This window comes from Lacerta agilis, chromosome 6 (genome assembly GCF_009819535.1).
Source record: "Lacerta agilis isolate rLacAgi1 chromosome 6, rLacAgi1.pri, whole genome shotgun sequence".
Classification (NCBI taxonomy): Eukaryota; Metazoa; Chordata; class Lepidosauria; order Squamata; family Lacertidae; genus Lacerta; species Lacerta agilis.
The window spans coordinates 48883598-48911332 of record NC_046317.1 but is presented as its reverse complement, the minus strand read 5'-3'; the positions used below and the strand labels follow the sequence as shown (position 1 = coordinate 48911332).

Sequence of the window (27735 nt, the reverse complement as noted above, 5' to 3'; positions counted from 1 at the left end):
TCAAAGGTTAAATTGTAGATGGGATCATATGGCAGCAATTGGAAAGGAGAAGGATGTAGTGCAAGGGTGGGAAACTTGTGGCTCTTCGGATGCTGTTGGACTCCAGCTCCCATCATTCCCCACCATCGACCATGCTAGTTTAGCTGATGGGAGCTGGAGTCTAACAGCATCTGGAGGGCCACAGGTTCCCGATTTCCAATGCAGTCAAAAGAATAAAGATGGTGTGAACAGCCGGCTCTCTTCCTTCCTGTTACAGGTCTGCAAGTGGTACTGAACTCAATCGTCAAGGCTACGTTGCCCCTGATCCACATTGCTGTGCTTGTTGTCTTCATGCTTGTCATCTATGCCATTATGGGGCAGGAGCTCTTCAAGGGCAAAATGCACAAGACCTGCTACTACAATGGAACAGGTAGGGGATGCAGTTGATCTGCTCATAATTTATAAAGCTGCAAGGAGGGGTCTGGGGCATCACCTGGAGCTACCAGTACATCTATGAGGTAAAATATCTGCCTTTTGTGCTCTTGCATAAACAGAAAGTAGATGCAAACGAGAAGCCTGTTTACACCCTCTGACACTGTTTCCATTTGAACTGGGGAAAGGGGTACATGCTAAAATAGACAGGTAATAGTGAGCACAAGCTACCCTGACAGAGCCTCACATTTGTCCCTTTGTTTTCTTCCTTAGATATCATTGCCACCGTGGAAAATGAAAAACCATCTCCATGTACAAATTCAGGCCATGGGCGCCGCTGCACTATTCCTGGTTCAGAGTGCAGGGGCTATTGGCCGGGACCCAACAATGGCATCACCCACTTTGATAACTTTGGGTTTTCTATGCTGACTGTCTACCAGTGTATCTCCATGGAAAGCTGGACTGACGTCCTCTACTGGGTAGGCTAAGCTTTGGGTGGGAAGGGAGGAAGATAACGTAGGGCTCTTTTGCAAAATGTAAGGGATGAGGAGCTATGGGCATGTAGTCATGTCATTTCCTGGGTAGTGGACTCACTCACTACAGTGACACTGTTGTTTCAGTGAATCGGTCACCCCACATGCAGAGCATTCCCCTAGTTAGGGCACCTGTCTGCACAGGCTAGACATCAAGTTCTAGAAGATCCTTAAAGTGTGGGCTCCTGTTCGAAGAGTCCCCAAAAGTATAAGATATTTGGAACCTCATAAACATTCACTTAGAGTGAGCAACATATCTACCTTTGAAATTAGACAAGAAATAATTTGTCAAAACAGATACTGCAGGAAATCTAGGGGGGTCCACATCCTCACCTTTTATTTCCCCACCAGGTCTCCCAGGTTTTTGTTTTTGTTTTGTTTTGTTTTTGTATAGTGGAAAAGAAGGTATGATGGATGAGTCATGGTCTACTCCCAGATTTGTCATGGTTGTTTCTCCACCCCTTTCCCCAGAGAGTAGAAGATTTCCAGAGTGTCATGTATATGGACCACCTTACAAATCATTATCATCACATTTCTGTTCTGCCTTAGATAAATGATGCCATTGGGAATGAATGGCCCTGGATCTACTTTGTCAGCCTCATCTTACTTGGGTCGTTTTTTATCCTTAATCTGATCCTGGGTGTGCTCAGTGGGTAAGCAGCTAATAGCATGTGTTATGCCATCTACCGGTACTCTCAGCAGCATCAACATGACAGTCTGTCCTGAATGTGACTTAAAACAGTTTAAGTCCTATGAGGAAATGATGATCTTTGGAGCCTTTTTATGTTGCTGAAAAAAAGCATGAAAGCTTCCTTTCCTTTGCCCCATATTCCAATAGCTCAATTTCCCATTGCTAGACCTGATGCATCAATAGAATGCTAGGGCCAGAAAGGGACATCATAGACATATGAGCACATATTGTGGTGCAGCATGGATAGAGTACACTCAAGCAGTTGCATGTTGCTCTGCTTGCAACATATTGGATTGGCTGGGGACACTTGGCAAACATGGCACTGCCAGGAGCATGGGTGGAGCAAAGCAGGGACATTTCAGCAATATGAATCAGCACACTGCTCTTTCATGTTGAACCACAGTAAAACATTAAGTATGGCTTAACACGATGTGCAAACCAGGCCATTCTTTTAGTAATCCTTCTAACCCTCACCTTGTAATGTAGGACATTTTAATTAGATTCTAGCAGGGACGTGTGTGTATTTTTAAAGCACAGAGCTAGTGGCTTGACTGAAACCACCAAGTCACTACTGAGCGAGACTTGAACTCAGGACCGACTCCCTGACCCATCACTATGCCATACAAGTTCTCATCTGAGGTTTTTTTCCAGGGAATTTACCAAAGAGCGTGAGAAAGCCAAATCACGGGGTACCTTCCAGAAACTGAGGGAGAAGCAGCAATTGGAGGAAGACATGAAAGGCTACATGGACTGGATCATCCATGCAGAAGTCATGGATAGCGACCGGACACGTGGGGAAGGTACTAAGCTTTTTATTATTGTCGTTTTGGTTTTGTTCATTCTTGCCTTTTGATGATACTGCTTAGTATCAATAGGGCCGAGAACAGTGCTTGCTGGGAAATGTAGTCTGAGAGAAAAGGAGATTAGGAAGCAGGAAGGAAAATCGAAGGCCTGGGCAAAGTTGCAGAGCTATGTAGCATTTGATGTTAATGGTTTTGTAAATAACACAACAGGTTTCTTACCTTTCTTCATCTTTCACAGGAATGATGCCATCAGACGAAGGTGGCTCAGAGACAGAAAGCCTGTATGAGATTGAGGGCATGAATAAATGGATTTTGTTCTTGTAAGTAGCATGCATATCATGCATGGCAATCCAAACATGCTCATGTCCTGCTGTAGTGCAAGAACCCCAAAGCTCTCAAATCTTGATGTGAGCATCACTTTTACATCTTTTTTCAAATATTCCCCCCCCCCATATCTTTGGAAATGTAGTAAGAGTGATGCTTTTCAAAAGTCCTGTGAAATTTTGAACATGGGCACTAGAGAAAGTGGAAACTAAGAATAGGTAGGGTTCTGAAGCCGTCTTCAGGGGTTCATCTGCCACCATTCTGGTTTTAACTGTCTCCTTTTTCTCTAGTCGACACTGGCGGCGATCGAACCGTCTTCTCCGCAGGAAATGCCGTGAACTGGTTAAGTCCAGGTTTTTCTATTGGTTTGTCCTCTTGATTATCGCGTTGAACACCATCTCAATAGCTACTGAGCATCACCAACAACCTGATTGGCTGACCAAGGCTCAAGGTGAGTTGGGCACCTGGTTTAAGGGAACTTTGAAGGTTCTGATTAACAAGGGGTGGTGTTGTGATGCTCTCAATCCTAAACTTCCTTGCCTGACCCTCTTATGAGTTTCTTTCTGCTTCTCAGTGCCCTAGTCCCACTTTAACCCCATGCCAAACACGTTCCCATACCAATATAGTTCCTTCTTGCCTCAAAAAGCAACTGCATTTCATATAGTTTAGCCCTAAGCATAACGTAAGAGGTTGATTCTAAGGTGTGATAGGCAAAAGTCAAAAGGAAAACTGAATAGACTGCAGGGGAACATGGGGCAGGAAGTATATTGCTATGTATATTTAAATTGGAAATTGGAAAATGTTATTCAAAATGCAAGAGCAGCAAGAACTTTGCTCAGTTATTTCCTTACCTGCTACCTTAACAACCCATATTTAGAGGGCCGTTATCAAGAAGTTTCAACCCTACCCTAGATTTTCAACACTTGTCGTGTTTAGGAATTAGAAGTGTCTCAGCATACAGACTACCCCCATCCCCCACAAACCCCTCACATTATACACCCGCTACATGTAACGGGTAGCTTGGTTCTTGCATGCACTCTTAACAACTTCTGTTAGCTGGCTTCTGCAAGTGGAAGCACTATTTCCCGGCAGAGGAGAGCTGAGTAGAGTGAAGGAAGTAATTCTGGACTTCCCAACTCCACTCTCCCCCCCCCCCCAACTCTCATGCTCTCTCTCTGAAGAGGAATTGGGCTCCTCGTGGTCAGGGGAGATCTGGTCCATTCATCATTCTGCTTACAGATATTGCCAACCGGGTGCTTCTGGCCCTCTTCACGATAGAGATGATTCTTAAGATGTATGCTCTGGGCTTCCGCCAGTACTTCATGTCAATTTTCAACCGCTTTGATTGCCTTGTGGTGTGCATTGGCATCCTAGAGATCGTGCTGGTGGAAATTACCTCCATGACACCCCTGGGCATCTCTGTTTTGCGGTGCATTCGCCTGCTGAGGCTCTTCAAAATAACTAAGTGAGTATGCCAACCATTTCTCATAGGACTTGGCTTCCAGAACCTTTGCCATCCTGGTGAGATGCAGTAGGCTTGGAAGCTGAACAGAAGCATCCAGCTAGTTTTGGAAATGTAATGCTGGACTAGATGCATCTCTCGTACTATCTGGCAGAACTCCTGTGTATTCATTTGGTGGCTGTAGTGTTGGTCACATTCGCACCATACATTTAAAGCATTCTCATAGCACTTTAACAGTCATGGCTTCCCCCACCCCCCACCCCAAAATCCTGGGAGCTGTAGTTTGTTAAGGGTGCTGGGAACTAGTTCTGCAAGGGTCTCCTAACAACTCTCAGCACCTTTAACAAACTGCAGTTCCCAGGATTCTTTGGGGGGGGGGAGCCATGACTGTTAAAGTGGTATCAGTGTGCTTGAAATGTTTGGTGTGCATGTGACCACCATGTGGCTGCCTGCTTCAAGTCCATCTCTACAAAGTAAAAGAGGATGTGAGATTTCATCTCCTGCTGTCTCTGAGTGAGGCTGAACAAATTGATTAAATCTGCCACCTGTTCTCTGCCTACGTATCTGTAGTGGAGAGCAGTGATTTGTCAAACTTTCCCTTGGATGTTTGAAAATAGCTTCTCTAGTCCTGGGAACTAGTCATGTGCCCATAGAAGACTCTGGTTAAGGTACCAAGCTAGGTTAGATGGCAGAACAGAAAATGGAGTCATCCAGGCATAGCAATCTCCCTGCCGAATGCAACTGAGCACGCTGAGCAGCTGTACAGCCAACAGTATGTCTCATATACAGATCGATGCTATGTTGTTTTAATGCCTTTATTTGAGCTGCTGTAGTCTTTGTTTGGTCTTTGGCATACCCCCACCTTGGCATCACTTCTTGGATGAAGAGCGGGTGAAAACAGCAAATAAATAAATAAATTGAGTTTGTTGCCCTGTTGGGTGTGGCTGCACATGCTCAACTGCATTCAAGATGGTAGCCATGAGATTATAACTAATTTTAGTGGCACCCATAGTTAGTTAGTCATTAGGATGATTCATATTCTCTGTCTTTAGCTAGAAAGCTGCACTTCAAAGCTTGGCTCCTGGATCTGCAAGTATCCCAGCATCTTCACATAGGTGTGCACATAATGTTGCTGTCCCTCTCTAGGTATTGGACCTCTCTGAACAACTTAGTGGCATCTCTGCTGAACTCGGTGCGCTCCATCATCTCCCTCCTCACTCTCCTCTTCCTCTACATGGTCATCTTTGCGCTATTAGGGATGCAACTTTTTGGAGGGAGGTTTGACTTTGATGATACAGTGATACGGCGCAGCACCTTTGATAACTTCCCTCAGGCTCTCATCACCGTCTTCCAGGTACAGCTTGTGGGGTTTAATAAGCCAGTTTAAGGGCAGGGTTTTGTAGGTGACAATTGTGGTCTTCTGCACTAAGTTCTGGCAGAAAATGGGTGACCAATGGGGGAAATAGGAATCTGTGAATTGTGGGATATTGTCTGAGCTTTGGGAATGCATAAACCTTTTGGACAATGGGGCCTGAGAAAAGGGTATTTAATGAAGAGGTCTTCAAACTCAGATGAGAACCTAATGCAGTCTTCCCCAACCTGTTGTCCTCCAGATGTTGTTGGACAACAACTCCCATCACCCCTGACCATTGGCCATACTGGCTGGGATTGATGGGACCAGATATCCAACAACATTTGGAGGGCACCAGGTTGGGGAAGCTAGGCCTCATGCAATGACTGTGCTCAGGATACCCTGTTGCTGCTAAAATCTCTTGTCTACTTCTAGGTCCTGACCGGGGAAGACTGGACTTCTGTTATGTACAATGGCATAATGGCATATGGAGGGCCAGTCTACCCTGGTGTGCTGGTCTGCATTTACTTCATTGTTCTCTTTGTCTGTGGGAATTGTATCCTTTCTTTGCCCCATTAAGGGGATGGAGTCCTCTGTTAACAGAGTCAGATAAAAGCTCTTCTTCACTGAATTCTCATGCATTCATTTTGCAACATCACCATAAGATGCAATGTAAGTATTTCTCACAGCATTTCATGGTGACAGCATTTCACGTTGGTCCATTTTCTATCCACGCAGTAGATGGGTGTGTGCATGTGGCTATGAGGACCAGTACACAATCTGCACACCAGGACCCTCATTTTTGAAATGAGGTTCCCATTTCTTTTGACTGCTTCCTGCACTTCTATTCTGCTCTACCTGCCAAACTGAATGGTGTGGGAAGCTGTACCCCATTATTAGGATTATTAGCTTATTAAGAATGTGCTCTTAAGTCATATTTATTTATAAATATAGAGACCACCCCTCATGTCAAATATCAGGGCAGTATACAACCACATGTACAAAAGAGATAAAACAATATGTAATGATCATAAAAATGACTAGCTCACCGTAAACAATTAAAACATTGAATAGGCCTGTTGACATAGTCTTCAAGAGCCATCTGAAGGTCAGAATTGAGGGTGCCTGCCAAATCTCTGCTGGAAGAGTATTTCATAGCATGGGATACTAAATGCCCAACTTCTTGCTGAAGCCAGTCAAGCTTCTGAAACGTGGGGGACAACCAACAGCATTTCTTGATCTCAGTGTTCAAGCTTGGGATAGAAAGGCTCAGGGAGTCCTTTGGAAATCCTGGATGCAAATTGCTCAGAGCTTCAGGTTTATATTACCTAAACTCACACTGTATAATTCCTTAGCCTTGCTCCCCACAACCTAGATATCTTGCTCAACGTTTTCTTGGCTATTGCCGTGGACAACCTTGCTGAAGCTGAAACTTTGACCTCTGCCCAGAAAGCCAAAGATGAAGAGAGGAAGAAAAAGAAAATGGGCCGGTCAGTTGTGCCTCCTGGTGGCCATGACAATATCTACCGCTGGGTTCTCATCTGGGACCTGACAGGGGGCTTGGCTGAACTGTAAGGTGTTTCCTGCTCCCCCCCCCCCAATAGCTTCCCCTTGGCTTCACTTCCCTCTCCTCTTGCTTTCTTGGTTCTTCACTCTAGAGGTTACCCGGAGAAGTCAGAAGAGGAAAAGCAGTTGCTGGCTAAGAAGCTGGAACAGAAAGCCAGGGGAGAAGGAATGCCCACCACAGCCAAGGTCAGCCACGGGTGACTAGGAGCGGGTGAATCAGTCAATATTGCTTTCTCTCCGTTTGTCACTTTTCCAGTCCAGAGTTCAGTTCCCTACATTTCCACATCAGTCTGCAAATTTATATTTAAAAAGTCCTCATGAAAATTCATCAGCATTGTGGTACGAATTTATCCTGTGAATTTTCTATGCAGGTTTATGTAAAAAACACATTCTTGCAAATCCATTTTCCCCAATATAATTCATTTTTCAATGTTATTTTAATTAATATATGCATTTTTATGCACACTTCATGCTAGTGTGTGCATTTCTGTACACATTTCTTGGCTGGAGAACTGTGTTGCGAAATTTGGAAAGATTTCAAAGGATCACTGCATTTCTCTCCACTTTCAGAGAGTGTGAATTAGGTAGATTCACCTTTCAATGCAGACTGAATGGAATGTCTCCCCCAAAGGTGACAGCAACAAGTGCCTTCTTTTGTTTTATTTTTTTGTTTGGTTCTTTAAAAAAGAAAGCCCCCACAAAACACTGTACGATAGAGACAGTATAAACAGAAATTTTAAAAATGGTTAAGAACCCCTTAAGAATAAACAATACAATAAAAGCAATGTCATTTTAAATAGACACCCAGCAGAAATCAGTCTTCTGAAACAGGAAGGTTTTCAGAGCATGCCTAGAAGCTGTATCCGTCTCATGAGGACTTTTTAGATAAACCTGCATAGAAAATTCACAGGATAAATTCGTACCACAATGCTGAGGAATTTTCATGCTGCTGAGCTTCCTTTTATTTTTATTTCTTCTGTTCAGTTGAAGGTGGATGAGTTTGAATCTAATGTCAATGAGATCAAGGACCCTTATCCCTCCGCTGACTTCCCAGGTAAGGAAGGTTTGTCTCTTTCATTCCTACCACAGGAATGAAGAGAATTCTGGTCTGAACTGACTTAATGCTGTGTTGGGATGTTGAGATACTCTGATGCTTATATTTCGGCTTAATAGCAAGCCTAGAAATGAGCGAACCTTTTGGTTGTGCATGTAGCACCTCTGCATGAAGCTTTTCAGTGACCGACTGTGTGCCCTGCAGGTGACGATGAAGAAGATGAGCCTGAAATTCCACTGAGTCCTCGGCCACGTCCCCTGGCAGAGCTGCAGTTGAAGGAGAAGGCAGTGCCCATGCCTGAAGCCAGCTCATTCTTCATCTTTAGCCCAACCAACAAGTAGGCCTTACTCCTTCCTCTCTCTCTCTTACCTAGACACATGACAGAAACTGAATAGGTTTCTGAACTGGCTAGGAATTCAGATACGAAGACGATCTAAACGGGAATATTTGCTACCAGGCACAAATTCCTTCCTGGCCAGGGTTGCTTAACCTCGGCAAAGACATTAGTATAGGCAGATGCCTTCAATTCAGACTATCCTCTTGGTCTTCACACTTTCCTTGAATGGTTATTAAACTATCACCACAGCTGTAAAAGCGCTGCAGTTTGGCAGTGAAAGGACCATAAAGTAGTAATTCCTTTAGTACTGTTATGGACTGGGTTGTCCAAGAACCCACATAAACACAGGCTCAACAATTCTGCTCTACAAATTGGTAGAGTGCCCATATTCCAAATGTACTCTGAGGGGGATAGAAACGTCACATGTGCACTTTCTACCAGCACATTGATGAACAGTGTAATTCCCCTTTAGGTGCCCTTTGTACTATGAACTCTTTTGCTTAAGCAGAATATGACCTTCCCTTTCTTTCCCCAAATTGTCCTCTTCAGGATCCGTGTACTGTGCCACCGGATTGTGAATGCCACCTGGTTCACCAACTTCATCCTCCTCTTCATTCTGCTCAGCAGCGTCTCACTGGCAGCTGAGGATCCATTACGGGCCGAGTCCTTCAGGAATAAGGTGGCTAGATAGGCTTGCTTGCGCTACTGGCAAGGTACCAGTGGGTGGTCCAGAGTGACTTACGAAAGCACTGTATCCATAATAACTGCCTCTCGGTGAAAACTACTTGGTATGAAATTGAAACAACATGCAAAAGGCAACAACAGGAAGCTGTAGATGAAAATAAGTGACTGGTTTTCATGCATAAATCGCAGAAAGCCAAAGAGTGTCGTTCTGACCCAAAGTCTTTATTTAAAAGTCATCTCTTCATGAAACTCAATAAGGATGGAGCCAATCATATCATGCAACCAATAAGAAGCAATTATTTTAAAAGCAGAAGATAATGGGCAACTAGTAAAAAAGTTAAAAGTATTCACCCCTATGAAATGCCTGAGTAACTAAAAAGGTTTAGAGAGTAAGCCTAAAGTCTAGCAAGAAGGTTTCCTGACAGACCAAGGCACTACTAGATCTCTTATTACCTTGGGGAAGGGCCATAGCTCAAATTTATTTCATTACATATTCAGTTTCACTGTTAAAATACCTTTGCTGTACCCAGTTGCCTTAGCTGATTTACTTCATGTTATCCTTGAGTACAGCTCCAGTTCAGGTATGCTCCTTTTCCTTCCTCTCCCATTCCCCTTTCCCCATCCTATCTTTTGATAGGTTGCCAGCATTTCTTACATTTCTCTTAAACTAGTAAAAGAGAGAATTATGGCACATGGTGAAGTGAGTTAGAATGGTAAGGAATTGGTAAAGTTAGTGTAACAATCCCTGGCATCTCTCAAGGTAGAAGGTCCCCTGTCTGAAACCCTGGAGAGCTGCCACCAATCAGCAAACTCAGTACTAAGGTAGATGGGCCAATGGTCTGACTTTGTATAAGGCAACTTCCTGTGTTTCTATGCTTCCTATGAAGAGAAGGCACCCAGAGTAATGTTTGAAATGGACAGTGCAAATGTATGGCAATAATAATGGATACATGGCTAAATGTATTTGCAAACTGAAATAATATGTAGAGGAAAAATAGGTTTGCTTTTACATGACAGCTGCCTGCATCTTAATATATTGGGGATAACCAAAAACATTTTTTTGCAATCATTTGTTTTTAGAAATCAGAGTACTGTTCATGCTGGTTTAGCTGGGACTACCTGGAGATTGCAAAATGAGCGTGAAGAAATAGGAGATTCTGTTAATCAATATTCAGATAATATTTCTCCTATAGTTCTCATTCCAGAACCCACCAAATTTGCTAAAAGACGTGTTTGTATATATAGCAATTGAGTTGCACTGACAAAAATAACATCCTGTTTCTTTGCTGGTTTTATCTCCAGATTCTAGGATATTTTGACTATGGCTTCACTTCTGTGTTCACAGTAGAAATCGTTCTAAAGGTGAGTCACACTTAGAGATGTTGTGGAATTCCAATGGAATCATAAAACGGGACTGGAATTCACCAATGTTTACTTATTCATCTTTTTTTCCATTGTGCTGAGTTGGCAATCTGAACAGTTAACCACCTGTACAGATAGTGGGCATCAAATTCAAGCTTGCCAACTCTCTGTGCTGATGATGAAGTGCTCGTTCTCAGACAACTGCTTCATCCTGAACACAGCAGTCAACACCCACAGGCCCAATGATCTACAGAATTAGGCTGCTGAGAGAAGTATCCTCAAAGTAACACAAAACTGGGCCTAACTGAGTCTTCCTGCTCCCCACAGATGACTGCTTATGGTGCTATCCTACACAAGGGATCCTTCTGCCGCAACTATTTCAACATCCTGGACTTGGTCGTTGTGGCTGTCTCTCTTATCTCCGTGGGATTTGAGTAAGCATTGTGATGGAGGAACAGCCCTGGGTTTCGTCGATCTGTGGTAGGGCCAACTCTGAGGGAAGTAGGATAGGGGTGGGTCTGTGTAAGCATAGAGTAGTAAGAAATACCCTGAAATATAAAGGAAAACATTGTAATGAGAAGCTGACCGTCTCTCAGACCCTGAAAACTAGGAGCTGCATGAAGAGTGAGGAGCTCGGCTCCCAAAGCAACAAATATTCACAGCCATCATTATCAGTCAACATACTGAGGCCTCATCCACACTATACATTTGCATCAATTTTATACCACTTTAAATGTTTTCTCCAAAAGAATCCTGCAGACTGCAGTTTCTTGAGAGTACCGGGAATTGTTAAGATATTTCTATCCCCCTCACAGAGCTACAATCCCCAGAGTTCCCTGGAAAAAGGGATGGGCTGTTAAATCAGTTTAGGTCTGTGGTGTGGGTGTGCCCTGAGAGTGAAACAGTTATCCCTCACCCCACTGCATCGGTATGAGAAGTGGAGGTAATAATAATATAATAATAATTTATTATTTATACCCTGCCCATCTGGCTGGGTTTCCCCAGCCACTCTGGGTGGCTTCCAACAGAACATTAAAATGCAATAATCTATTTAACATTAAAAGCCTCCCTAAACAATCAGGTACAATCAGCTCCTGTAGTTTGATCCTACTGACTAGGTTGTGAAAGTCTTAGTTGCTGTAAAGGTCTGCCTTTTTCCTCCAATGGTCCCCTCACCCTCTTTCAAAGGCTCTTTGGTTCTGTAATTTACTAGATTAGGGAGTAGAATTTAGAGACCAGTTTTCGTTCAGACTTCATGCTCTCTGGGATTATGGTTAGGCTGATGGCACAAGGGTTGCCATTTGTACTTTGCCGCTGTGCCACCTTTGATACAAATTCTGTGCTCTGAAAAAAAAACCACACTTGCTGTTTGAGCCTGAGGAATGGGAGGTTTATTCAGTGTCAAACTGAAAGCGCCAGGGCAGTGATAGACTGCATTCACACAGCAATTTATTTCAGTTCTCTATTTCCCTAACTGTTAATTTCCACATTATATTTGAAGCTTTTGCATGACGTAAAAGTCATTCACAGACAACAAATGGAATTTAGTGCATGCTTAGTGCTAATTCCATGCTATTTCATTCCAGAAAGAATCCATTTGCAGCCTTAACTTGGAAAGTTGTGGGAGTAAAGTGAGGAAATTTGGGACAGTGTACAGGCATACAGTTATTTCCTGCTGTTTTCATGGGGGAATCATGGGAGAACAGAAGCACACATGTGCGGAAGGGGTGGGGGAGAAGTGACATCGCCCAGTGATGTTTTTTTGTTGTGTCACTCCACACTTACAGATGTGAATGAAATTTAGCTTACATCTATCAAAAAGCCATCGTTCCATAACACAAGATGTACTGCATTGTGAAAGTAATGTTAGAAAATGGTTCAGAAGTGCTAGCATTATAATCAGGAAAACTAGGGCTGTAGGGAAACTGGCCGTTTGGGCGTATATGACACAGACCACTAACTGCCCTTATCAGAAAGACCATGCACCAACGTGCACCACACCTAACTGGGTGTAGTGAGAATCACATACACACAGGCCCATTTACTTACGTTAACATGGCATGTTGTAAGTATGAAGCCCACCCTACCCATATATGGCACTTCCATATCCTATGGCTGATGCAATGTAGTCCAAATATGATGCAATGTCACTTCCGGCGGCTGGCGCCATTGCGGATGGTCCTGGGTTGCTTCGGTGGCGAGGCACCCAGTTCATCCCGGGGGTTAGGAGCCCTGCAGCCGCATGCAGGGCTCTGGTTGGGGAGCGGGAAGAGCGTCCCGCGCCCTGGGCTCCCCGGCTATGCCCGTTGTGCTCCGAACCCTTCCCCCGCGCCCCCTGTAAGGGGGGAGTGGGGGTGAAGGGACCACGGAGTCGGGCTTCAGGGGACATGCCCCAACCGGGATGTTTACATGCGGCGGCAAAGTCCGTGAGGAGCGTCTCTGTTCTACCTGTCATTAAGAAGTTGCTAAGAAACCAGAAGCTGTGAGTAATTGACTGACTCTTTGTACTTCGGGAAAAGCTCTGGGATCAAAAGAAAAGGCAGCCCGCCTCTCTCCCTTCGGGGGTTGGAAGGAATTAACTCTTTAAGTGACTGCTGCTACACTAATCACTTGAAAGTGCTTGGAATTTGAAAACTGACTCTGTAGAGATTCCCTCTCAGGGGTTAATTGAGGAAAAATATCTCCATTTGAAGTTTTGGTCTTTATGCTCTGGCTTCGGAAGAAATGGCGGCGATTTGGAATTGCGCAGGAGAAAATTGAGACAAAGGAGGAAAAAGACAGGAAATGTAATTTGATACCCACCTCCCTTCCCCGAAGATGTTGGACTTTGCGCTCATGCTGGCACAGAAGGACTGGGAGGTAGAGGAAAAGCTCACTGTCTTTCAATTGGAGCTGGCTAATCGAAAATTAAGAGTCTTGTGTGGGATTATAAATGGAAATAATCTGTATTCCACAGAGGAGGCTTTCCAAAAAATCTACTCAATGGAAACAGACTTTTGCAAAGAGCTGGAAGATGTGCTGGAAGGATGGTCTGAGATGGCAGAGCAAATCCGATTGGAACAGGGACTGTTTTCAGGGGGTGGCAGAAACCCTGAAACGGAAAGTTTTTTAATATCTAGATTCCGAGGTGGCAGCTCGGGGTCGAGGGACAGAGAATTAAGATTTCTACAAGAAGAAGAATTTTGGTACAAAGCTACGGAGAAGCTCAGAATGCAGAGGATGAACATCTTGGAGCTCGATGCAGGGTTTGTTGTGGTTGTAACCTGGATCTGTGGACATTCAGAAGCATACAATAGGGGATTCGGTTCTGGTGAAAGACAGGAGAAGACAATGGACAAAAGGGGAGTGGGTTGAATTAATCATTGTATAACATAGATGGTCTGCCATGGTATCCGAAATCGGAGTGTGAAGTTTGTTAAATAAGTTTATTTTAAATAAGTAAGGAGATATTGAATTTAAGTTAAAAGCAGCATGCTAAATGATAGAAGAAATAAGTTTAGCTCTAAGAATATTTGGTTAAGTTTTAGGTTATAATGCAAAAGATAAGACAAAGGTGTTTTTTCTTTCTATATCAAGATAAGTTAAACTTCTATGGAGAAAAGATGTTAAGGAGAAAGTGTATTGTATTAAAACCGAAGGTGTATAGGCGGGGGAAGTCAAGTGTCAAGATTCGGAACTAGAATTTTTTTTTTTTTTTTCTATAGTAAGATATACAGATAAGAAGAAGAATCCTGACATTATGTGTATGTGTATTTGTATTTGTGTTTGTTTTGATATTTGTAGGTGTGGGGGTTGGGTTTATGTTGTTTTGTGAAAATGCCAATAAATTCTGTTAAAAAAAAAAAAACAAATATGATGCAATGTTCCTGTATGCTTTTGTATAAATAAGGCTCTTGCAGCCCAAATAATCATCAGATTCTTTCAACCTACACTGTTGTGAGACTGGTCATTTCGCACAGGACGGGCTGGCTCCCGTCATAGGGCAATACAGTATTCTGCATGTCTGAATACACCCTGCAGTGGTTTTGCCTTCTGAAGAATTCTCTGAAGCTGCCCCGGTAGCAAGGCTGTCCTACAGCATTCTCTGGTTCACAGTCCCAACAATGGAATGCCCCATTCAATCACTAGATATAATCAAAAGGCCATAGTCATTCTTTGTATGACAGGGCAGAATCCGTGTAACATAAGCACAAAAAGGGTTCCCGCTGTAATATTTTCCTCATTTTCTGCAACAGGTCCAGTGCCATCTCAGTAGTGAAAATCCTCAGGGTGCTCAGAGTACTGCGACCACTGAGAGCCATTAACAGAGCAAAGGGGCTGAAGGTGAGTGGGGTTGTAGGAATGTTTTCCTCTTCTGGATAACCCAGAAATCAGGGATAGTAAGGGAAGTGTGGTGACCTCTCTAAGCCAGCAGCATGCATTGAAATGTATGCATGAACCAGGCAAAGCAATCTCTACTTATATTTTGCTGGACTGCAGTTATTTAGAACAATCACAGTGAGCAATGGACAAATAAAATCTAACCAACCTCTCTCTCTTTCTCTCTCTAGCACGTAGTACAGTGTGTTTTTGTGGCTATCAAGACCATCGGCAACATTGTGCTTGTCACTGCCTTGCTACAGTTCATGTTTGCTTGCATTGGGGTGCAGCTCTTCAAGGTGACAGTCTTCCCTAGATAGAATGAACTTCCACACTGTTTGAGTCCATGAGTTTGTAAAAGCTTGTTTATATAAACAGGGATAGCTTGCTGCCAGAGATAATCAATTCAGGGCCACTATACTGAATTAACCATTCTCATTTGTCTCAGTTGGCCCAATATTTTTGGTTTGGTCTGGTCACCCTCAGGTCCTTCTGTGATGTGTAACTTTCCTTTAAAAAAGCATATTCAATTCTCCAAACCTACCCAGATGATGGTCTAAGTGTGTGACGTCACACACACACACACATGACACACAACGGGCCCTCTAAATCTTGGGTGCAACCCATAGCTGTCAACTTTTCCCTTTTCTTGCGAGGAATCCTATTCGGAATAAGGGAATTTCCCTTAAAAAAGGGAAAAGTTGACAGCTATGAACATGGCGCCACTGCAGCCTGTCAATACATACTTCAAGGAAGCTAATAACATCACTGCAGTTCCCTCACACTTGCAAACTCTTATTCCCTTTCAATACAACTCCCACATGGTTTGCCAGTCAGCAATGGGAAACTGTCATGAATTACTGTCTCCTCTCCTTCAACAGTAAAAACTGGGCCTGGGCTTTTGTGTAGCTAGAAACATTCACTTTTCAGTACTCTCAGGACTGTTGAGGCCTGTAAGGTTATTCAGTGATTGCTCATGAGTAACCAGCCTGATGCCGAGGTTTCTGAAACTAGGTTTCTTTATTGTGCAGATATGTACAGTGCAGCCATAAAAAATATGTCTAGCTCATCCTTCGGCAGAGTCCGGGAATGCCCCCTTCCGGTTCTTTGCCCAGCATAAAAGCCACGGGATGCGGAACCCCCACCTATCCCCTCTGCGCCCTCCCCCCCTGCGCAAGTGGGGAGACGGAAGAGGTGTCTCACCTCCAGCCTCTGCTTGGTGCGAGGGCTCTCCTTCCCTGTCAGAGCCCTGACTCCTACTTCCCGGTCCCATCTCTCCCTCCCCACTAGAGGGATCACTGCCTTCCTCACTGGAGGAAGATGAATTGCTAAGCAGTTGGGGTGGGGGCTCGCGATACTGAAACAGCCCTGGCAACTCTTTGCCTTGAGGTGAGGGCAGCACCCTGACGAGGCCATAATTGGGAAACAGCCAAATACCAACAACCCTATAACTTTTGATCTCTGTTTTAAATGTAGGGGAAGTTCTTTAGCTGTACAGATTCAACCAAGATCACTGCAGAAGAATGCAAGTAAGCCTTGGTTATGCGTCATACTCTTCTGCAGCCTGGGACACTATAATTGCAGTATGACGGGAAGCTGTGGGCCAGAGTAGTGTTTGCGTTAACAGAGCAATAAAAGGGGGGGGAAGCCCTATTGTGCCAGGCTGGGGTAGGTGGGTGGGTGGTGTCCCTCCATCCAGCCCTGCCAGCCTCTGCCAGTGTCCCTCTGCAGAGTGACTCCTGTGTTACTCTGCTGGTGCAGTATTCCATCTTCCACTCACCAAATGTGTGAGCAGACAGAAGTGCCACCAGTGGGTTCCCCAGCAGTGGCAGCCAGTGGCAAGCCCCAGACAGGATGTTCTAGGGCCAAGGAGGGGATGAGCCAGCCTGGGATTCATTGGATCAGTCTTATGCAACTTGAGCAAGTTCCCTTTTTGCTGTAGTGACTGCCGTTGAGTGACTATCTCAGCATTGGCGAAATGTTAGGCTACAAGTTGAACTTGCTTCCAAGTAGACCTGCATAGAACTGCACAGTACTGTAATCTAATACGAATTAACAAAAGATGCAGGCTCCTTGTCTGTAACTAATATAAAGTTTCTTGTCCCAGCGGATACTTCATCACATACGTCGATGCCGATCCAACACAGGTTGTGAAGCACGAGCGAATGTGGACACGCAATGAATTCCACTTTGATAATGTATTGTCAGCCATGATGTCTCTCTTCACAGTTTCCACCTTTGAAGGATGGCCTAAGTGAGTGCAGAACCCAACATGGGGGCAAGGTGCAAGGTGGGAATTGTCAGAGGGATTGGCTGGTATGCTGCTACTGTTGCTAATTAGCTATACTGTGCAAGCAAATTAACAATGAAAGGGGAAGCTTTAATGCACATCGCTAACGATGTTCTAGACACTATACGCAGATAGCTACACCAGAAATTCATGTAACCATGGCAATTGATGCAGTTGTTGGTTTGTTTTTTTTAAAAAAACAACACATGTTTTCTCAGCAACAAAATATTGTGCTTTGAGAATCAGAAAGCATCATACACCCACAGTGCAATTTAAGGAAAAGGTGCCTGGAACCCACTCTGTAAAAGAGTTATAGCTCTACATTTATTTAGCTATACTGATTTTTTGAAAAACCCTTTGAGAGTGGGCTGCCCCTGTCAAAGGAGGCATGGATACCTGAGCTGATAACCCATTGAGCAAAGTCCTTTCATAGCCCACTTCTTCAAAGGTCTTTTGCCCAGGCCCATTTATCTCGACTGCTGTTCTAACTCTTCCAGGTTATTGTACAAAGCAATTGACACAAACGCTGAGGACGTGGGCCCCATCTACAACTATCGCATGAGCGTTGCCATCTTCTTCATCATCTATCTCATCCTCATAGCCTTTTTCATGATGAACATCTTTGTAGGTTTTATCATCGTAACCTTCCAGGAGCAGGGTGAAACAGAGTACAAAAACTGTGAGCTGGACAAGAACCAGGTATGGCACATAATGCTGAGATAATGAACAAGAGAACTTAAAGTATGGAAGGCACTGCCTAGCCTTTTTTGGCCCCATTCCCACCTTGCATTTCTTCTCGCTCCAGCGCCAGTGTGTGCAATATGCACTCAAAGCACGCCCTCTGAGATGCTACATTCCCAAGAACCCCTACCAGTACCAGATATGGTATATTGTGACCTGCTCCTACTTTGAGTACCTTATGTTCTTCCTGATCACATTGAACACCATCTGCTTGGGCATGCAGGTATGGATGAGTGGGACAACTGCCCAGCTGTAGAATGGCAGCAGTAGTGATAATTGTGGGATCCTGAGTTCTGCCTGGAGAAGAAGAATTACAAAACAGTGCCCCTATAATGATCACTTGCTGATCTGGTATTTAGAAATATGGGTGGGTCTTATTATCCATCGGTTGTACACTACACACAATGTAACTGAACTGGGCTGTTATTCCAGGGATTCCAAGATAGAAATACAGTGGTACCTCGGTTTATGAACTAAATCCGTTCTGGAAGTCCATTCTTAAACCAAAACCGTTCTTAAACTGAGGCACGCTTTCTCTAATGAGGCCTACTGCCGCCGGTGCCCTTCCACTGTTTGGGTTCTGTTCTTAGACCGAGGTAAAGTTCGCAAACCAGGACACTACTTCCGGTTTTGCAGAGTTCGTAAACCGAATTGTTCGTAAACAGGGCTGTTCTTAAACCGAGGTACCACTGTACAAGTGAACAATGAGAGGCATTGTTAGTACAGGTATGTTGGATAAGTGGGGCTTTACATCCATACAGCTCACTCATCATGACGAGCTTGTTCTCTGCATGTGTATCTCTTTTACTTGTTATCTAGCAATCAATATAATTTCTCCCTTTGGCATAATATAGACTTCCTTTGGGTCTAGGTTACGGGCTTTGTTTCTAACTCAAACCAACACTCTATTAATAATCTACTTTTAATCATCTTTACAGCATTATAATCAATCAGAGACAATGGACCACCTCTCAGATATCCTTAATGTGGTCTTCACCCTTCTCTTTACTGTGGAGATGATCCTTAAACTTATAGCCTTCAAGGCTAAGGTAAGTTTGGGATATGGACCTATAAGGCTCCTTGAGCTAAGTGGGTCTATCATTTTGCTTAGAGCAGTGGTGGAAAGCTATGGCCCTCCATACATTGTTGGACTACAACTCCCATGAGCCTGAGCCAGCATAGTCATAGCCAGGGATGGTGGGAGTAGTAGTCCAACTACATTTGGAGAGCCACAGGTTCCCCATATCTGGGTTAGAGTTACATGCCACACTTTAAGGGGGTTACTGCTGGGGAGAAGGGAATGGTTGCATGTAAGTTTTTTTTAGTCCTAACCAAGTCACACAAGTTTCAACATCGGTCCTTAGGTTGGGAAGGTGCCAGAAAGGTCCTGTCTTACTTCTTTGGAACCTACTTTCTTATTCCTTTTCCCCCAGGGCTACTTTGGGGACCCTTGGAATGTCTTTGATTTCCTTATAGTCGTTGGCAGCATCATTGATGTCATCCTGAGTCAGATTGATGTAAGTGAAAGGCTCCCAGCACTGGATGAGTGTGGGGGCTGGGAACATTTCAAACTGGGTAGCCATGAAAGTGAAGAAGAGTAGAAAACTGTTCCTCATGCTATGTAGCAGCATCAGTCTCCCAACTTTTCCACAGTTGTGATTATTGCATGTCTAAACAGAATATCTGATTCGCAGAAGCTGTTGTTTGACTTCAGTTTCCTTCCGGAGATAAGAGGGTTTATTGCCTTTAAGCTAAGGGAATGGTAGGCATCTCACACACAAATGTGGATAACCTCAGTGGATACTGTGAGTTTCAGGCATCACGAAGTATTGTGAGGTGACCTTTCCTTGATCATAACTAATGGACTGATGTGGCCCCATGCCCAGGAAACTTCACCTGCCCAGTAATCTCTGTGTTCTCTCTAAGCATATGTTCTTGGCAAGTAATATGTAGCTGGCAAATTTAGTATAAAGTCAACTTTGAGATGGTTTGCCTCATGGTACCTGCAGATCATTTCTGTTTTGCTGTCCATGGCAACCATGCTTCAAGTATTTGCTTATTATGTCTGCTTATAGTGTGACTATCTTCATGGCAACACTTGCATATATAAATTGTGCCTTCTATATATATGTGCATGGATGCTATAAAATACACCAGAGTATATTGAAAATATACCATGGGTGGAATAACACATGTGTACTCTGCATTGCGTATGAATTTAAAGAAAAGACAAGAGTAGATATTGCTGGGTTAAAAATGCATTTATGTGCCTTCATGTTCTCAGTGCACTGCTAATGCTTCTATTTTCAGTTATCTATGGCTATAGAAACAGCTTTAGAAGGAGGTAGATCTAGAACAGCTTTCATCAATAGTGTACGTGCCTGATTCAGTATTACTAAGACCAAAACCATCATCTCTTTATATTGAACATTGTCTTCCTTTAAATACTCCAATCCCTGGAAAAACCTGCTGTGTTTCTTTATAGCTCCTGCTTGCCTCTAGCCAGTGCTAGAATTTAGGAAATGTCAGTGCAAATATCTACCTTGCTTGATGAGTTGTTTCCAAGCCCAAGTACAAAGAGTCACTCCAAGGATTTAGCTTTAAGATACAGCTGAACTTTTTGTTGTTCTCTTATTAGGCGAGCAGGGGATGGAAGGTATCTTTGGGGACATGCAAGACTTTATCTACTAGATTTACATCCACCTCAATACTTGCTGAATATGCCCTGATTCATTAAATGGCCAAAAAACTCTGGTGAGAGATCTATATGCTAAGTAGTTAAGGTGAAAGGGGATCAAGTTCAATGGTATTTAGGAATTTAGCCTGAGGACTTGGGAACTGGTAAGTATTCTGCTTCCCTTGCCTTTGCACCTGATTTTTGGTTCAGTACCAGAGGCAGAATGGCCCTGAGTTCATTCTTCCTAGAGTTCTTTGTCTGTCCCACTGGAATACTGCTTCCCATTGAACAGCTGGGAACTGCAAGAAAGTGAGAGGGATAATGCTTGGAGCCCTGATTCTCCTAAAATACTCTCTGTACACCCTGTGGTGCTGGCTGGATCACATAGTCTGATTTTGATTCCACAGAAAGCAACACCACCATTAGTGCTGCTGTTTTTCCCTTCCAGCACACTGTATCTTTGACTTACGAACCTAGCCTAGTCCTTTTCTGTGTTTCCTGTCTTTTCTTCCTCCCTCCTCCCTCCTAGTCCATTTGTTTCATTTATTTGTGTATTGATGTTTAATAAACTCCCTGCTAGGTGAGCTGTTTTATGGTCTTCTATCCAAGAACAAATGGCAGCAAGTATAATAAAGTGCCTCTAACATAATCTGTGGGCATTCCATAGGGATCGTATGTTGCTTTGTGCAAGAGACAGCACTTTGCTCAGAGTTTCTGGCCAAGAAAATGCAAATAACCAATCAGAGCACAAATCCAACAAAGGCACACAACCATTTATTTGCTGCTGAAGTCAATATAACCATCTGCAGCAGGTACAGCACACAAGTCAGCCAGGATTTTAAAATGTCTGGCTATTAATCAGTTCTGTCTGAATACATTTAAAAATTAATTGTAACAAGCATTTGTGGATAAAATACTTCTCTTGGAAAGAGCCATCTTGTTTAATTCCATAAAAATCCATCTTCCCTTGGGTTCTGCCCAGTCTTTAGATTATTTCAATGTGTGAAAGAAAGGGTCAATGTTTTCAGAATAACTCAGCATGGTGGGAGGCACTCCAGGAGCCACATTCTTCAAAGAGCTGACCATGAAATATCACTGTAGGAGCTCCTTGCGGGGAAAATACATGTTAAGAACCCTAATCACTTAGGGAGGGGTCTAATAGCACTTGACACCTCCCATTTGAATTCTGGCTCATGAGTGGTCTCTTGACGGTGGGTGGATCTGAGTGTAGCTGGCCATGTGTCATAGACTTCTGTAGGCTTCTAATCTAGGAATATCTGTGCCTTCAATGATGCTCCAGTGGGTTTCTTTATCCAAGGCTTATTGCAGCATATTGTTAGCTGGGATTTTCTTATTTATTCTGCTTTTTAAAATCTATTTCCAGTAGAAGACTCTAGGCTCTGTTCAAGACCTTTTGTAGTCCTCATTCCATGCATCAGTCTCTGCATCCTTTATTCCTTTATCCTTTATCCCTTATTCCTTTCTGCCTGTCTTCTTTTTTGTTGGTCTCATAGGATCTCCCATCATGCCCTTCTATTGTTGTGGACCACCTTCTCTTCCTCCTTGAAAATGGCTCCTCTTTCTTCTCCTCTTCCAATCCATCCCTTGTCCCTCTTTCTCTCTGTCTTTCACTTCTCTGCTTTCCCACTACATTTGTAGGATTCCTCGGCTTATTCTTTTATTCTCTTAACAGATAATTCTTGCTTCCAGAGGTGGATTGTACTGCCTAAGCGGTGGCTGTAATGGCATTGTAAATATCAGCTGCATGAGCTTGTTGTGGAGAACCTTTTCTTTCATATATCCCTTTGTCCCTTCCTAGACCATTCCATATTGCTGTGCCCTGCTGTGTTAGTGTGGACTGCATGAGTCTTCAGAGATTCTGCCATCGAGGAGGAAAAGGGAGAGAAAGTTGTGAGCCTCAAGAGAAGACGATGCTGGTGGTGGGAGGGTGCTGGTTTTTATCTGCTTCCCTTTCACGTGTTCAGCAAATAGAGAAGCCTTTCTTTTGGCTTGTCACAAGATGTTGGGGTAATACACATACAAGATTAGCAGTAATATATCACATTCTTTTTACATTCTGTAGGTGCTGTACAGGCATTGTTGCATAGAACTAACAGCTTGTAGCTTCTAACACTGCTTTAGTGGCATTTTTATGGTTGCACTAAAATAGCAGTCCTGCAAAGCGCTGGCAGTGCAATTATCAGCTTTTGTTTCTGATGCACAGCAAGTGCATCACTGCGCATCTAGATTACACTATAGCTGCCTTCCATTCCTGGTCCAGCTTGCCGACGTGTTCTGTGCAGCTTCATTATAGAAGATACATCAAGATCTGAAGATTCTGTAGCCAACAGCCAGAAAACTGAAGTTTGAATGCAATAGTTACTTTTCTCAAAATGATGCTTTTACTACTCTGCAGAAGCACAAATCCACAGACAAGTTTTGCATTGGCTGTGTGCTGTTGCACAACTGACCCAGGCGATCTGCTCTGCAAATACGCCTTGGGACTGATTGTGCATTAAATATGCACTGCGTGCTCGCTACTAGAATCACTGTGCCAACATTTGCACAGTGTTAGGATACGTCTGCACTACAAATCTAAACCAGTTTCCTGCCACGGCTTCTCCCAAAATGAGCCTTTTATCGTAACTGTAGATCTGTGAAGGTTATTTTTTTTATATCCACACATAGTTACAGTTCCTAAGATTCCTTGGGAGAGACCATTGCAGTTATGGCAGCTTTGACCCAGTTTGCCCTTGTAGCATAGGCATGACAATAAAATATATGATGGCACCAAATCATCCAACTCCCAACTCTGATTAAAGAGATACAAACTGTGTCCTTTGGCTGTTCCTCTCACTTCCTTCTTGTCATGCTGGACTCATGATTTTTGATGGTGCAGACTCATCCTTAGTTTCAGTAAACCCAGCAGTCCAACAGTTCTACAGGTAACATGAAGTTAGCCCAGGGAGGGGTGGCTAGGCTTAGAACCAAGAGATCCATTAGAAGGTTGAGGAACCTTTTAATGGCGGTGGCATGAAACTCCTTCCTGTATTCCAAACCTGAGTCGGCATGCAATGACCCCTGCAGTATTATCCAATCCCTTATCTTAGCATGCTGTTGGCCCTCAGGTCCTTGTTTTACCTGCACTGAAATTATTGCTGTACTTATAACTTGGGATATATTTACAGACGAATCCGGTGATCCAGGGAGACAACACAATACAAGTAAGTGTTGTTTGTTTACCCCTTTCAAATTATATATATATATATATATATATATATATATATATATATATGCCATCCTTCAGAGTCGTTTACAAAAACAAGAGAAACACAGAGAAATAGAACATAACATGTTAAGAAAGAAAAATGCATTAAGGTATATTACGAAGCCTGGGAGAATAAAAATGGTTTTGTCAGGCAGCAAAAACAAAAATTCTGCCTAGTGCCAACATTATTTTCTGGGGAGGGAATTCCATAAACTCCTGCCTTATCTCAGATGGCAGGGACAACTATAAAACAGCCTCAGGTTGCTTTGGGAGCAGGAAGTCCTTCAGGAATCTAACCTGTGTAGGCATTTAAAGGAAAACACAAGCACTTTGAAGAGTGATCAGAAATTGACTGGAAGAAGAAGAAGAGTTTGGATTTGATATCTCGCTTTATCACTACCCGAAGGAGTCTCAAAGCAGCTAACATTCTCCTTTCCCTTCCTCCCCCACAACAAACACTCTGTGAGGTGAGTGGGGCTGAGATACTTCAAAGAAGTGTGACTAGCCCAAGGTCACCCAGCAGCTGCATATGGAGGAGCGGAGACGTGAACCCGGTTCACCAGATTACAAGACTACTGCTCTTAACCACTACACCACACTGGCTCTCTCTGGAAGCCAGTGTGAATTTATTTCAATATCATTGAGATATATCACCCCCACCAACTGACTGGTCCCAGTCAACAGTCTGGAGACTGTGTTTTGAGCTAGCTGAAGTTTCCAAATAGTATTCAAAGGCAAAGCCGGGCACAACACATTACAGTAGTCAATCAGTCTGGGGGTTGTCAGTAGCCATGCTGAGACCACTTCTGTCAGCTCAGATGTGGAGACTGCTGGGCAGCAGTCGGTACCACAGCAGAATTCTCCATCTGTCCCTGGTGCCCAAACTGGTGTACACAGGAATTCAGCAGGGGGAAGTGGAGTAAAAGAAGACTGAATCTTTACACACCAAAGTGATACTACCCACCATCTCCAGCCCTCGTCTATGTTGGTGGTGCACTGAGAACCCAGACAGACATTGCTGATGAAAGTCAACACCTTGCAGCCTGACGTCCCAGGTCTCAGTAGTGCATACCAGGTTGGCCCCCTAACCCACAATTAAATTGTGGGTGGTTGCTGTCTTATTATGGGCATGCCTGCTGAACACACCAGATCTACTCTTGAATGAAGTTTGTCTTCTTCTACCTGCATTCATGCTTGTTCACTGCCCAAGGGATGTGCTCCTTCCACAGCATGCCACAGATCCTGATGAGGGCGGCCGAATCTCTATCACTTTCTTCCGGCTTTTCCGTGTCCTACGGCTGGTAAAACTGCTGAGCCGATCAGAAGGCATTAGAAATCTACTATGGACCTTCATCAAGTCCTTCCAGGCAAGTGCATCACATTGGTTGAAAGGGCATGAGCCCAGCTCCTAGAGCTTGAAGAGTTTTAGAGGTTGGGTGAAGTTGGAGACAATCATTGTGATTCAACGCTTCCCATCTCATTTGATGCTCATGACCTTGCATTGCAGTTTTGTGACCCTTGGGTTCTTCTCTCTTTTGTTCTGCAGGCACTGCCCCATGTGGCCTTGCTGATTGTGATGTTGTTCTTTATCTATGCTGTGATTGGGATGCAGGTGAGGATACACACGCACAAAAGCTCTCTCAGTGGCAGTGTAAGCCAAGATCCCAGTTATAAACCATCCATGGTAATAAGGCCAGATATCATAGTGTCATTCCATTCTATTCCTTGGAAGCTTTCCTCAGTCTCAGCTCCCCATTCTCCTCATCTCAATTGCTTGGGACACCATGCATCCTGCAAAGGTTTTGAAACAAGGTGTTATCTCTCTTGACATGGTGCCCAGGCCCGTCTTAGAGGGATCTGCCGCCCTGGCGCAGCGATCCCTCGGCGCCCCCAGCCTGCCGCCTCTCCGCCCGCCTCCCTCCCGCGCTGGCCGCCCCTCGGGAGGGGGGTGGGCGAGCGGGGGATGAGAGGCGTGGCGTTGGAGCGGGCGCCCGCGCTCCGGCGGGCGGAGGGTGAGGGGCGGGCGGACGGGCGCTCGCGCACCGGCGGGAGGGCGGGCTGCAAGCCGGCGGGGGGGGGGGCGGGCTGCAAGCCGGTCGCCCTCGCCTCCCAGAGCCCCAGCTGGAGTGCTGGAAGGTCGCGTAAAGCCCCGCGCCGCTTCAGCGCTCCAGCTGGTGCTCCGGGAGGCGAGGGCGGGCGGCTTACAGCCCGCCCGCCCGCCGGCGCGCGAGTGCCTGCCTGCCCATGGGGGTGGGGGCGGGTTGGGGAGGGGGAGCCCAGTATGCCGGCGGGCTCACGGGGGCGCCCCTGGGGTGCCCTGCGCCCTGGCGCGCCGCGCCACCGGCCTCTATGGATGAGACGGCTCTGATGGTGCCTGATCTGGCCCATTAAATAATTATACCTTGCAGGTCTCATGTCCTTCTCCATTGACCTGCAAACAGAGATGTCACTCCAAAGGATGCCACAAGAATTTATACTTAGTTCCCGTGGGCTTTCAGTCTGGAGTTTTACAACCCAATCCTATGCATATTTGCTCAGTAATAAGTCCCATGAGTTCTGTGGGACTGACCACTGGTGTAAATGGCTTTAAACAGGGATTAGTCAAATTAATGGAGAACAGATCTGTCCTCAGCTAATAGCTAAATGGAACCTCCAGAGTTAAAGGCAACTGACCTTTAAATACCAGTTGCTGTGGGGGAAATGGCACAGAGAAGGGCAGTTCCCTTCATGTTGTCCTTGTAGGCTTCCCAGAAACATCTTGTTAGCCATTGCATAAAGCAGTGTTGGATTAAATGTTCCCTGGGCCTGATTCAGGAGAGCTCTTGCTATGTTTGTATGAGTTCACTGTGACTTAATCTCTAGTAAGATTGAGGTTTGCAACTGCAGTCACTTCACTTCCTTGGTGGTAGGGTAGGGTGGGGGGTGTCAGCAGTCAGAAAGACAGTAAACAACTGAAGTAGAAAGCAGCAATTGGTTAGATTCAGACTTAGATTGCACTCTTACACCACTTAAAGAGTCATGACTTCTCCCAAAGAATCCTTGGAAATGTAGTTTACTAAGAGTCTCCTAACAACTTTCAGGATCCTTAACAAACTTCAGTTCCCATGATTCTTTGGGGAAGGGGGGAGAGAGAGCCATGAATTTTAGAGTTGTATGAGATTGCTTTAGACTGTATAGTGTGGATGTGAGCCGAGTCATGAGGAGACCCACTGAAATTGAGGGGACTTACGTTAGTCATGCCTAACTTGTTCAAATAATTTCAGTGAGTCTACTCTAAACTTGGCTAAGACTATATCCAACCAAGTAGCAAGAAACAAGAGGAAACTAGTACAAAGAGAACAGGTTTTGGTACAAAAAGTGCAGGTTTATCACAGTGGCACTTTCTGATTTACAGATGTTTGGGAAAATTGCTCTGGTGGATGGAACCTATATAAATCGGAACAACAACTTCCAGACGTTCCCACAAGCAGTGCTGTTGCTATTCAGGTCAGTATCACTGTGCATTTAAAGTACGTTCAATGCACACTTAAAGCACATGACTTTCCCTCAAAGAATCATGGGAACTGTAGTTCCCCCTCACACAGCTGCCATTCCCAGGACCCTTAACAAACTACAGTTCCCAGGATTTTTTTTTTGGGGGGGGGGAAGCCATTCCCTGAGTTATGACCCTGACACTTCCAAAATACCCCCTCAGTCTTCATATGCTGATGGTCACTATTTTATTTATAAGCCACCTTGAGCCCCAGTTTTGGGAAAAGCCGGGCTATAAACAACAGCAACAACATGCCAGAATAGACCCTTAGTGTTGGGTTCACTCCTCAT

General features: G+C 44.4%; 1 protein-coding gene across 3 annotated transcripts in view; it reads left to right on the top strand.

Annotated features, from left to right (window-relative positions):
* CACNA1S (calcium voltage-gated channel subunit alpha1 S) overlaps positions 1 to 27735 on the top strand; it is a 57519-nt gene that overhangs the window by 14407 nt on the left and 15377 nt on the right. For 2 of the 3 annotated variants that reach the window (XM_033152513.1, XM_033152515.1), the window contains exons 5-33: positions 257 to 409; positions 685 to 890; positions 1494 to 1597; positions 2287 to 2435; positions 2677 to 2758; positions 3053 to 3213; positions 4002 to 4227; positions 5371 to 5578; positions 6011 to 6131; positions 6951 to 7065; positions 7234 to 7327; positions 8126 to 8195; positions 8400 to 8532; positions 9082 to 9211; positions 10519 to 10578; positions 10906 to 11012; positions 14814 to 14901; positions 15129 to 15236; positions 16414 to 16466; positions 17045 to 17191; positions 17725 to 17926; positions 18033 to 18191; positions 18907 to 19017; positions 19402 to 19485; positions 22339 to 22395; positions 23834 to 23869; positions 25143 to 25280; positions 25460 to 25525; positions 27308 to 27399. In XM_033152513.1, the coding sequence (XP_033008404.1) occupies positions 257 to 409; positions 685 to 890; positions 1494 to 1597; positions 2287 to 2435; positions 2677 to 2758; positions 3053 to 3213; positions 4002 to 4227; positions 5371 to 5578; positions 6011 to 6131; positions 6951 to 7065; positions 7234 to 7327; positions 8126 to 8195; positions 8400 to 8532; positions 9082 to 9211; positions 10519 to 10578; positions 10906 to 11012; positions 14814 to 14901; positions 15129 to 15236; positions 16414 to 16466; positions 17045 to 17191; positions 17725 to 17926; positions 18033 to 18191; positions 18907 to 19017; positions 19402 to 19485; positions 22339 to 22395; positions 23834 to 23869; positions 25143 to 25280; positions 25460 to 25525; positions 27308 to 27399 (3460 nt within the window). The remainder of the gene's footprint in view (positions 1 to 256; positions 410 to 684; positions 891 to 1493; positions 1598 to 2286; positions 2436 to 2676; positions 2759 to 3052; positions 3214 to 4001; positions 4228 to 5370; positions 5579 to 6010; positions 6132 to 6950; positions 7066 to 7233; positions 7328 to 8125; positions 8196 to 8399; positions 8533 to 9081; positions 9212 to 10518; positions 10579 to 10905; positions 11013 to 14813; positions 14902 to 15128; positions 15237 to 16413; positions 16467 to 17044; positions 17192 to 17724; positions 17927 to 18032; positions 18192 to 18906; positions 19018 to 19401; positions 19486 to 22338; positions 22396 to 23833; positions 23870 to 25142; positions 25281 to 25459; positions 25526 to 27307; positions 27400 to 27735) is intronic. The other variant, XM_033152514.1, reaches the window with a different exon arrangement.